Genomic DNA, 13,041 nt, shown 5'->3' on the forward strand with positions numbered 1-13,041 from the left:
CCAATGCATTTCAGTCAGTATTCCCTGTAATTCATTCTAGTACATGCCCTAGAGCAGGGCTGCTCATTTTTGGTCCTCCTGCAGATGTTGGCCTATAATTCCCATAATCCCTGACTATTGACTGCTGTGGCTGGAGATTATGGGATTTGAAGTCCAAAAACAGCTGGAGGACCAAAGTTGAGCAGCCCTGCCCTAGAGTCTACAATAATGATGATCCTTGACTTCTTGTAACAGAGCCCTCCCAATAGTTGCATCTATCTGAGGGGTGTGGCCATTGGGATGGGCATGGCTGCCATGGTGGGTGTGGCTTTGGGGGCTGTCATAGAGAGCGCGTGCACTTCTGAATTTGATATTACATCACTGATTGAAATCACTTCTTTCTCCCTCCCTTCTGTAGGATTCAAATACATGAGTTGTTTTAGGGGTCGATGTTTTACTCAACTGGGGCCTAAGCAGTTTATTTACACAAAATAAGGGATTTATGAGCCATGTTTTATCTGGAAACATAAGGAGGTATGCTGCAAGAATTATGTGATGGGGCGTGGTGCAACTTCCAAGGACATGGGTGTGCTGTCTAAGATGACCTCTAGAGAGAGGTGGTGTAGCATAGCTGAGCTAAGGAATCAGGACTTCCCCAGTTTTTAAAATCTTGCTTGAATCTTGCTTCCTGAACCCACAAGTTGGTCTTATGGAGGCCTCAGCCCTCTATCTGCAGCCAGGGAATATTACTTACTTACCTTACAGAATTATAGCAAGAAAGTACATGCGGAGCATTTTTAAATACTCCAAAGCACTACACAATATGGACTCATCATGAAAGATCCGTCAGAAATAAAAGCTCAGAATAAGGCAACCATGTTGTTCATTGCTCTCAACCCTCTAAGAAAGCTCATTGGAGAGTTTCTGTTCACTTGGGATTTTATAAAATTGATCTTTAAAAAGGTTTCATGCTGTAGTTGATATTTTTGTACTGTAACTTATTTGTTTTGTGGTGTGTTTTAATTGGATGTTTAAATCCAGAGAGCAATTTGTTATGAAGCAACTGAAAAATAAAATTTATTTATTTTTATTATTTATTAGGCATGCTGACATCGTGTTGGCACCTCCTTTAGTGACATCAGAGTGGTCACATTCTTGCCACGGTCCTGACATCATCACATGTAGCGGCTGCGGTTCTTCTGAACTGGCCCAATGTGTTCATAACTGTCCATGCATACAGATCCGTATCTGTGTACACTGTACCAATGTTGAACATAGATTTACATTACTGGACATTACAATGGCCTAGCTCTCCCTGAGTTAATAAGCCTGTGTCTGGGTTGTATCATTTAAGGAGGTGGGTCCAATAAACTTAAATCGACACATTCTTAAATTTAAAATTGACACTAGTTGACTATTATAATTAAAATAATAATAATAATAAACACTAGTCTGTGTTTTCCAACACAGAAATACATCTCTTTGGCAGTACAGCCACACAGACATTTTATTTAGCTTCCACCCACAAAACCTCCATTTAAAGAAACAGCATGCTGCCTGGGGAGACCAAATACACTCTAGGGTACTTTGGGGGTGTATAAGACGGGGCAGATGCTTTTCAGTGTGCGTCATAGTCAATGGTGTCCTGTTACAAAGTATTTTGGCAAGGATTGGGTTCTATCCATGGGTCATTGGAGATGTCACTAGAGCGGGAGCATCTTGGCCATGGTCCTAAATCCTTGGCACCAAATGTTCAGTGCAACTCATCAACCAAATTCCTGAGGCAATGAGAGATACAGCCAATTTTCTTTCCCTACGTAAGGGTCCTAGCCTGGGTCAAAATGAAAACACATTTGAAGACAATTACTTAAGTAACTCAGAGTTATTTGGCTGTCACGTCTGACTGCTGCAGATCAGAAGGAAAAACACTGGCAACGCTTTACCAGTGGACTTCTAGCTTTAAGCAGCCAGATGTTTAATCTTGACAGGACTGTAGTGCAGAACTGGAGTCCTATGTGCAGGGGAGAGGAGAGCAGCAGGAGAGCAGGACAGCAGGAGAGAGGGCATGCCCTCATCTCTTCCCTGTGGGCTCCCCAGAGCCATCTGGCAGGCCACTGTATGAAACCGGATGCTGCACAGGATGGGCCTTGGGCTTGATCCAGCAGGGCTGTTTTTATGTGCCTCTGTAGTTCCGTGCATGGTGCACTACCCTCCCACACTGATCATGTCACTTGCGCTTTTGTAGCTACTGTACCATTTGCTTAAAAACAACTGCCACCACTGCTGGGTTTTAGAACATTTAAAACAGGAGTAGGCAATCTTGGCTCTCCAGCAGTTGCTGAACTACGACTCCCATCATTCCTAGCCACAATTTATAGCTAGGCAGTTAGGAACATAGGAAGCTGCCACATATGGAGTCAGACCATTGGTCCATCTAGCTCAGTATTGGCTACATAGACTGGCAGTGGCTTCTCCATGGTTGCAGCAGAAGTCTCTCTCAGCCCGATCTTGGAGATGCCAGGGAAGGAACTTGGAACTTCCTGCATGCAAACATGCAGATGCTCTTCCCAGAGCAGCTCCATCCCCTAGGAAATATCTTACAGTGCTCGTACACAGTCTCCCATTCATATGCACACCAGGGCAAACCCTGCTTAGCAAAGGGGACAAGTCATGCTGTGCTACCACAAGACCAGTTCTTCTTGCTGTTTGTGAGTCTCTCCACTGAACTCCAGCGAAGTAGTTCAACGACAACAGCTGGAGAGTCAAGGTTGCCTGCCCCTGCTTTAAAGGGTCATGTAGGCCTTCATAGATTGTAAAATTAATTGTCCACAAGCTGCAAAACAACCCTGCAAAAGGTTTCATAGGAACATAGGAAGCTGCCATATACTGAGTCAAACCATAGGTCTATCTAGCTCAATATTGTCTTCACAGACGGGCAGCGGCTTCTCCAAGGTTTCAGGCACGGATCTCTCTCAGCCCTATCTTGGAGAAGCCAGGGAGGGAACTTGAAACCTTCTGCTCTTCCCAGAGTGGCAGCTCCATCCCCTGAGGGGAATATCTTACAGTGCTTACACTTCTAGTCTCGCTTTCATATGCAACCAGGGCAGACCCTGCTTAGCTATGGGGACAAGTCATGCTTGCTACCACAAGACCAGCTCTCCTCTTTAGGATCTTTAGAATCTGAGCCTCAGACTCTGAGACTGAACTCAAACATGGTGCTTATGTCAGCTACCTGGTCACCGGAGGAACAGGAGACACAGCTGAGCTGCAGTTCTGCTACAAGCAGCGAATATGTGAAAATACACCAGTGGGTAATTTGCTGAAAAGGCCATGCAATCGCCTAAGGAACTGCCTCACACCCAGTTGGGCTATTGACTCAGTCTAACCCAGGATGGCCTACTCTGGCTGGCCACCAGGCTCCAAAAATCTCAGAAATGGGTCTTTCCAGCACTGCAGTCTGAGACTCTAACTTGGAAATGCCAGGGACTAAATTTAGGACCTTCTGCATGCAAAGCATGTGCTCAATCATTGTATCTCCTGTACTAGATTTTGACAGGGAGATCTAGTGCAAACTCTGGGCTCCCCTCAGCATGCCAATAATACCTACATGACTCATTCCATGCACAATCCCATATGTTGGTTGTGACTCACATTGGCCTGTTTGATGTTATTTTTCATTTTAAGAGGGCAAGCACAGCTTCCTTTTCGCAGTCAGAAAAGTAAGTTACCTATGGCCTGTATTTGTCTGTCAAACACTGCGTGCATGTGTGCACGCTCACATACACATTCACTTAAAATACTTGCAACTGCTTTTCCTTTTCTGGGATATTCATTAGCATATCAATTTCATGGCTAGGTAAAACTGGCATTCTACTTTTCCTAGTAATTTGAATCAGCCTTCATTAGTATAGGGTGGGTGAACACCCTTCCTAAATCCATCAGAATTCAGTGGACTCTTATTAGGATTCCCCCCCCCCCATTTATATCCTGCTTTATCCTATGGGCAGGGAGAAGCTTACAGCATTTTTTCTAAATGTTTAATAGTTCTGTCTCCAAATCTTAACAAACACTAGATCCCAAATGTGGTGGAAGTTAGGTCTCTAGAGCTAAGCTCAGCAGGAAAATAGACAACTCAAAGCTCCAAGAATGCTCCTTCTCCTCCTTCCTCAACAGCATCCACCAAGCTGCAGGAAAAGATGTTGCAGAGTGGGCCAATTAGTTTTATCTGCTTCCCTGATAAGCTTTTGACAAGCACTGCCTCTAGCACTCCTTTGACCACCACAATATTGACTAACTCTTCTCATCCTGGGTGAACACCCTTGCTACATCCATCAGAACTGGGAGCTTAAACAAACATGGTTTTATGTTTTATATTGGTTTTATTGCAACTCGCTCTGAGACCTTTGGTTAAAGGACGGGCTAGAGATCTTCCCCCACCCCACCTTTCTACTCATGCTCCTAGAAGCCCCCATAAAAAGGCATGTTGTTGGGCATCCCAAGGACATGTGGCTTAAGGCATCTGGGACATTATTAAATGGCCCGGGCATCTGTATGCCATGGCTTTTTATACCATTATGGGACAAAATGTTTGCTTTTGTCCGGTTTGAATTGAAGTCCAAGTTATCCACTTTCCTCATAGGCCTCTTTAACAAACAAACTGCATTAATGCATCTGTAGATTTGAAGCTCTCCGCCCATCTGTGCTTCACCTCCCTGTTGTGCTATGCATTCCTGGATATTTGGGGTCATGGAGGTACCCTCAAATGCCCAGTCAACAGGAAAGTAACACCATAGTGGATGGTGCCAAGACAGACCATTTGTGTGCCTTAGTTTATGTTTTAAGACAGGGAACCAAGGATACAAAATTCACTTTTAAAAATCCAACTTGCTTGGTGTGTGCGGGTGCGTGCACGCACACATCGCGCACGCACACACACACACACACACACACACACACACACACACACAGTGCCTCTGAGCCAGATCAGGGGCCTAGAGCACCTTCCTTATGAGACAAGGCTACAACACCTGGGGCTTTCTAGTTTAGAAAAAAGACGACTGTGGGGAGACATGATAAGGGGTCTATAAAATCATGCACGGTGTGGAGAAAGTGGATAGATAAATTCTTCTCCCTCTCCCATAACACTAGAACCAGGGGTCATCCCATGAAATTGATTGCCAGGAAATCTAGGACCAACAAACGGAAGTACTTTTTCACACAACACATAATCAACGTGTGGAATTCTCTACCACAAAATGTGACAGCCAACAACCTGAACGGCTTTAAGAAGGGTTTGGATAACTTCATGGAGGAGAGATCTATCAACAGCTACTAGTCAGAGGGCTGTGGGCCACCTCCAGCCTCAAAGGCAGGATGCCTCTGAGTACCAGTTGCAGGGGAGTAACAGCAGGAGAGAGGGCATGCCCTCAACTCCTGCCTATGGCTTCCAGCAGCATCTGGTGGGTCAGTGTGCAAAACAGGATGCTGGACTAGATGGGCTTCCTTGGGCCTCATCCAGCAGGGCTGTTCTTATGAGCCACACTTTGATAGGTTTTAGGTACTGAGTGCTAGTGCCCCTTGGTGTGGCAGAAAACTGTCTAGGAACTGAGCCCAGGTCTTCACTTCTACGTCTCTATCCACAGGACTATTCATCTATGAAAGCAAACACAGCTGAAGAAAGACAGAGCTCTTGGGAACAAGTGGTTTATTAAAATATTGTTCAGACATAGTCTTTAACCTGCTTCCATTACAAATAAGAAATAAAAAGAGCAACCACTTAAAACTAAGTAGCAGCTGGGCTGCAGAATCCAAACATTCAATATTTGAACACATTCAATCATGGCGACACCACAGATTTCAATTCTCCGACACCTTTTTAACATATTGGCTGGGCAGCTGTAGTCTTGCCTTTGGCTAGTCAGCCATTTTAGCAACACACAAGCCCAACACCACATAATGCAAGGGGTCACTGCGTTTCTCACAAGGACTGGTGCAGAAACCATGATCATCTGCCACCATCATCTGGAGAAATGCAGGAAGTGGCACCAGAACCTGAATCACCCAACAGCTTTGAGTTGCACCCAGAGGCTGCTGCACAAGCAAAAATCAAATTTTACATGTTTCCTAAGGCAAGATCTGCAACATGATTTACACAAGTGCACTTCAGCATTGTACGGCAATTATGATTTGTGGAGCTGCCAAAACACTCTACCTAACCAGGAATGGGAATCTCCTTCCAAGAATTATCTGCTTTTGTAGAGGCCCAGCAGCTTCAGATCCTTGAAAAACCAGTAGAGACTCTACAGTACATTCAGTAAGTTGACTATGGCAACAAAATGACCGATGGTAGTGCCAAAACCAAGTGTGATCAACACACTCCCCCACCCCCAACCTAAATTTGTGTCAATTATATCAATGCTTTGGTTGGTGCTTTCAGAAGTAGAAAAGTCAGAATTGTTGAGCCATATTTTGAACGCATGGGGAGGCTGGGGGGAGGGGGTGCAAGATTGCACCTGCTAGCCATGCTACACCTCTTGGTGGCCACACATTCAAGATTTGTGCAAATGGGTCCTAAACACGTTTACCTGTATGGGCTCCTTCACTCAGCTGGACACTCCGGCTGACCAGGATTTCAATTGCATGAAGAAGTCCTCTGTATGTGCATCTGTCACCGCAGCTATGCATCAGATGGGCTACCAGGACACTTTACTCACAAACACTGAAAGTGCAGCCACTGGGATGTGGCATGTCCAGTAGACATGCCTCTGATGGAAGCATGCTGGAGTTGTGGTCACATCCCCCCCCCACACACACACAATAAATATTTGCTTGGGGGAGAAGAACAGATGCACTAATGCAGAGGTTCCTTGAGTCCCTAGAGGTTGTTGGACTACAACTCCTATCATTCTCATGGGAACTGTGGTCTAACAACCTCTAGGGACCCAAGGTTGGGAACCCTCCACCAATGGACCCTCTCCATTCACCATGGATCTTCTCCATTCACCGCCATCTTGTTTGATCAAATCCCTTTTATTTTAAAGGCCCAACACCCACTTTTATGCAAAGCCAAGAATGGTTTCCCCCCAAATCTTTATGTCCATAAAAATAGGAGTTGGGGAAGCAATGAAGAGGATGGCAGCCTTCACATCGAAACACCACTGTGGCGACCTACAGTGACAGCACAGGCTATGCTAGATATTTACAAATATTTCTTTACACACTTTTCACTTACAAAGTTTATGCACATCTCTCTATATATAAATTTTATACAAACATGTAAAATATACAGTAAACAGGACAATGCCAGGGCATTTTCCATTTGCAAAGCACTTAATATCTTTCACACAGTATTAGATACATGCTCAAAAGATGCTTTGTGATCAGGCATATAGAAGCAGAACTGGAATGATTCATACAAAAGGTGTGGCCCTATGCAGGACAGACATAAAGTAGCAGTGCTCCATGGTTCACATTGTGATCAGGGTTTAGCTCAATAGCTCAGCGCGGTTATGCCTGGGTGTAGAATAACTGTAGAATGCAAGTTAAGAGAAGTTGCTTCTCAAACACTGGAGCAGAAGCCATTGTAATCTAAAACAGAGTTTCCCAATCTTAGCTCCCCAGATGTTTTTGGATTATGACTCCCATCATCCCCAATGGCCTTTGGCCACTATGACTGGAGATGATGGGAGTTGTGGTCCAACAACATCTGGAGATCCAAGGTTGTAATGAGAACCCTTGATCTAAAGGGTTGCACATCTTTGGCCCTCCTGCAGATGTTGGATTACAACTCCCATAATCTCTGTCTATTGGCCACTGTGGCTGGGGATGATGGGAGCTGTAGTCCAAAAACAGCCAAAGAGGCAAGGTTGCCTACCCCGGGACGAAAGAAAATGAAGTGGCCCCTCCATGATACCAAATTATAAGTGGGCACTCAGGATCATGTTTTTGGTCTATGGCCCTTCTGCTTATACTCTTATTATTGAAGTCCTACCACACAATACCAGCTGCAGAACGTTTCCATCTCACTTAGCTAAAATGTAAGACAGGGATGTACAGTACCCTCTGAAGAAATTTCAGCAGTCTCAAAGTTGAAACATTTTGTTTCCCTCAACATTCCCCCTGCATTTTTCCTAAGCAGAACCAACAAATGCCTTTTAAAACTTCACTTTAGGTCAAACTTGGTAGCAACTCTTGGCAGTATAACCCAACTGTTCCCTTATAAAATAGCTGGTTGAGGAAACTGAACAGAGATCTTCAATTTCTTGCCAATTAGTCCCCATGTCCAAAACCTTGGAACTTAATCATTGTCTAGGTGCACCTGACAATACTTCCCCAGGTTAACTTTGTGCGTTTGGGACAGCTTTTTTCATACATTCTGAAGTGAAAGAAAGAGTATCTAAAAAGAACTGGAGTATTAAATGTTCACACAGCTCTCACAGAACGTATTTTTTAAAGTGATTTTTAAAAATCTTAGCTTATATAAGTAAAAACAAAGAAACAAAAGAACCTATGTAGCGTTCATCCTTCTGAAGGTACACCACGTATTTCCCCCTGTTAATGTTGCACTCACAGCTCAAAGGCTGTAGTGTGTAGTACATCCCTCCAGAGATTCACCGGCCAAAGATCCCACCAGCAAAGTAGCTGGTGTGAGTTTCAAATCAAGTGTGAAACTCACCCTTTGAGAAAGGGGGCATAAAGAGGATAGCGCGCGCACACGCACACACACCTGACAATCTCCATCACTTGATTTCTGCAGTGTAGAGTTTTATTAACCTTGAGCTCAAAATACTTCCCTGCAAAGCTGAACTAGCTTCAACCAGAACCTGGCACCAGTGGGCCATTCAAAGCAAGATACGGCCACTGATACAGCCCGTCTCCCAGCTGTTATTTTCTTATTTCTCCAAGCAAGGAAGGAAAAGACTTCTGACTGTAGGGGAGAAAAATATGATCTTTCCTCTCCTGATACATTTGCTCCCCGACATGTTATCCAAAGAACTTGTTTTGCACTGGCCATGCTCTCTTGGCTTCTATATATATATTAAGCATGTTTTATTTAACACTTAGTACAAAATCCACATTGGGATGTCAGCCAGGTACAAGAAGCCAGCATCTTGTCTGTGCAAAAACAGACTGAATGACCCTTGATAAAGGAGCGAGGAGGGGGAAACTGTTGACTAGAAATAAGCAGGAATGAACCTGGTTGTTAAGATGCGACATCAAGCTACAACAGTTTGCTGCCCAGACAGAAAATATTAGCTGCTGGAGAAAAAGATGGACAAGATGCTTTTGACGACTTCTCTTCAGATCCAATTTCTGCCTCGTCAGCCCCCTACAGCACAGCACTTCCCACATCTTACTGTAGAAGGACTTCATGCCCATCTCCCGCTTGAAGCGAAGCTCCTGCTGAAGGAGAAGTTGATCTCAGCGTTTTGGTATTTGCCCCACGCTCCGAATGGCACAACAATGGCCGTGCTGTTGTCTTCGGTTCCATACTGTACGGCCTGAGGGAGAGATCAGGAAGCAGAAAGGTTTAGTTGTCACATGTCACTGTTCAAATATGAAGATCTTAAGCCAGCTTCTACCAAGTCGAACCACTGGTCCATCTGGCCCAGTACTGTTGTAGTGATAGTAAGAATTGGAGGGAGAACTAGGAGCAACTGCTGGGACAGTGGGCCTTTCCTAATAAGGGGAAAAGCCCAGGAAGTTCAAATCAAAAAGGGACCAGTCCAGAGGACTGGGTGGGAATTTCTGGCTCAGCCACCAGCAGAAGCTTTGGCTTGTTAGTTAGTCTGTCGGTCCCAGGAGGGCCCTGAGGAAATAGCGGGCTGAGCTGCTGGAGACATGGGAAGGCCGCACAGCCTTTGAGTAATAAGGACCAGTACAGTTAAATGTGTCAGGGAAGTTATTTTTCTTTACTGATTGCTTGGAATCTGCATTGCCAGGTTAATGGAAACTCTTGCTTACAATTGTTTTATGAAAAGACAATTGTTCTTATTGCATACCTTTTTCTTTTAATCTGTTAATAAATCCTTGTTGCTGAAGTGTGCTACTCTGCATTTTGGGTCTACCTTAGTCACATGCCTTTGGAGGCCTAGGACTGCTCAGCCATTTTGGGGGAGGTTTTTGCCAATTTTACACTCACACACACCCAAGAACAAGCATGGCCTTTCATCACCTGCTACCTGATCCTTTAACTCAGGTGTCTCAAAATGTGGCCCTCCAGCTGTTTGACTACCGTCCCCAGACACAATCGCCAGCAGCCAGGAGGAGATGGGTGTTGTAGGCCAATATCTCAAACTTCAGAAGGGCTGAAGTTTGAGACCTTCTGCTTTAACTGAAGATGCCAAGGAGTGAACTTGTGACCTCCTTCACACCAAGTATGATGCAGCCACTAAGCCACAGCCCCTCTTGCAAGGCAGTCTCTCAATCACTATGTAAAGCAAAGTAGGCCCTTAGCCATTTTTGGAAGGACGGTATATAAAATCAATCAATCAAATAAATAAATTCCAGAATCTTCTACGGGAACACGTAGCCCCTCACGTGCATGCAAGGGCCTCTACTCCCTCCTTGAGAGAATTAAGGAGAGGCCATGCAGTAACTGTCCTTCAGACCAATCAGCAAAGAGGGATAGTAGCTATCCAACAATTCCACCCACCATTTCACACACATATCCTGCATTTCTGCACATTAAACCCTCTTGGGAAAATGCTTTTGCAAATCTACCAGGAACTTTTTTTTTTTTTGGAAGCCCTCATTGTTAATCTCATCCTATATAATAAAAGGCTAAGTGAGTGGCCGTGGCCTTGGAACGTTGGGGATCTGCGTCCCTGCCTCCCTGGGCTGTTCTGGGCCTACGCAAAGCGCAGGCCCAGAACAGCCCAAGGGAGACAGGACCACCGACACCAGGCGGCCATGCTGGCCGGTTCTATTGCTGCCGCATCTGTCCGCCCGGAGGAAAGGACACCGGGAAGGGAAAGACGGCCGGGGCGGGCAGCAATCGGGACAGCACTCTGGGCGGCACTCTGGGAGGCAGGGCCAAGGGGAAGACAGCGGTTGCGGGCGGCACTGATGGCGGCGGGGCCGGCACTCACCATCCGAGCAGAAGCACAGAGGCAGCGACGGTGCACCCTACCCGGCCGCAGGGAGGCAATTCAGCGGGGAGGAAGGCGCGGGAGGCGGTCCTCTTGCCGCCGCCTCCTCACCCCGTCCGGCGCCGGCGGCCGCAGCGGCACCTCTGCCCGGCTTCTTCCTATGCCTCCTTTTCCGGGTGGGGGGTTCCTCTAAAAAGGCTTTTCTGCTCCCAGCCTCCTCAATTTGTTTGCCAGCAGGTGAGAGAACAAGGAGGTAACTCTTTCCTCTTTGCACTTCTCTCACTCCAGCAAGGGCGAAGCTCAGTCAGGCTCTCTGCGCTGTTTCCCCCACCGGAGAGAAACACCAGCACTTTTTCTCCCCGCGAACCCAAGCCTCTCTCTACAGCAAGCATATACCAGGCAAGGCTGGCTTGCTTAGTGTGTGTCTGTGTCACGTCGCAGCCCGCACCGCAGCTTGCAAAGGAGATGGGTGGTGGTGTGTGTAGAATACTTCCAGCCTGAGTCTGCAGTGTGCACATTTACTCGGAAGTAAGCCCTACCAATTTCAACAAGGCTTACTCCATAGTAAGTTATTGCATGCAGAAGACCCCAGGTTCAAGCCCTGGCAGCATCTCCAGGGAGGGCTGGGAAAGACTCCTGCCTGGAACTTTGGGGAGATGCTGCCAGTCAGTGTAGTAGGCAATAGTGAGGTTGATGAACGGATCAAGGGTCTCTGACTTGATATACAACTTCCTACACAGCCAATGTAAAGTAGACCATAGTTTCAAAGAGGTAACTGCAGAGGAAAGGAAAGAAAGGAAGAGAAAGAAATAAAAAAGAAACAAAAAAAAAAGGGGGCAGGAGAAAAGGAAGAAGGAAGAAGGGGGGGGGGGAACCTAGCGCCCGTTATTATAACGGGCTTAAAAATACTAGTTGCTTGATATTCTAACTATTAAGAAAGTAAAAGGAACACACACACACAATCCAGGGAGGCCACATCATTGTAGTGCAGGGGTTCTTATGCTTGAGGCCCCGAGTGTTTGACTACAACCCCCATCACCCCCAGCCAGAGTGGCTGAAACCCAACATCATCAGGGGACCCAACTTTGAGAACCCCTGTTCTAGTGTACACTGACAAACTCTCTGTACACAGGCCTATGGATCAGGAGTGAGCCAGAAATCAACGGATCGGCGTGGGTATGGGTGGGGGTGTACGTATGTAAACATACACCCACACACCATGAAACCCAGTATACATATACAGGAAAACCTCAGTATTTGCAGGGATTATGTTCCCCGATCGCAAATACCAGGTCATTACAGACAATGTAATCATGGGGGTTAGGTTCCTGGAGGCTGGGAAACCACGGTCAAAGCGGGCCCAAATGGGGAGGAAACGCAAAATAAAAGTACCCTACCGTGGTCCGCGGGCCTCCAGTACTGCCCCACCAAAGCACCAAAATCCATATTCCCCCCCTGCAAAAAATCACGATTTTTGGACTTTTAAAAAACCAGATGAGCAACAAAATGGCAGCTGGAAATGACCTCCATGCTAATTTTCAGCTGCCTCTGATCCATGGATATGTGGATTGAACCCATTTTTCCCTCCCAGTTTGACATTGCATATTCTGAGGTCAGGTGCTAATTACCCAATCGTGGATACGCAAAACCGCCAGTGCTGGACCCACAATTAATGAGGTCTTCCTGTATAGTATGACCATCTGCACTGTTCAAAGTCTTCAAGCCTCAATGACCAACAGAGCAAGTGCTGCAATTCTATTAGCTCTTCAACACTTTCTTTCTGAACTAAGTTTGGTATGTGCCAGAGAAAAGTGAAGCAAAAATACAAGCTCACGGTGCCCTCCATGACACAACCTCATGTAAGCCACTCCAGGAAATTCTGTGAGCTGTAGAAGACAACAGAACTCATGGAAGACAAGACTTGTGGTGTTACTCCACGTCCCACCCCTGGCACCACACACATTTATGGAAC

At 46.0% G+C, this 13,041-nt stretch overlaps 1 protein-coding gene across 4 annotated transcripts in view; it reads right to left on the reverse strand.

Moving 5' to 3' along the window:
• Window positions 1-5,666: 5,666 nt before the first annotated feature.
• PPM1K (protein phosphatase, Mg2+/Mn2+ dependent 1K) overlaps window positions 5,667-13,041 on the reverse strand; it is a 31,032-nt gene continuing 23,657 nt past the window's right edge. For all 4 annotated transcript variants that reach the window (XM_053255485.1, XM_053255482.1, XM_053255483.1 and 1 more), the window contains exon 7: window positions 5,667-9,479. In XM_053255485.1, coding sequence (XP_053111460.1) covers window positions 9,348-9,479 — 132 coding nt within the window. In that variant the 3' untranslated portion in view covers window positions 5,667-9,347. The remainder of the gene's footprint in view (window positions 9,480-13,041) is intronic.

This window comes from Hemicordylus capensis, chromosome 5, assembly GCF_027244095.1.
Source record: "Hemicordylus capensis ecotype Gifberg chromosome 5, rHemCap1.1.pri, whole genome shotgun sequence".
NCBI lineage: Eukaryota > Metazoa > Chordata > Lepidosauria > Squamata > Cordylidae > Hemicordylus > Hemicordylus capensis.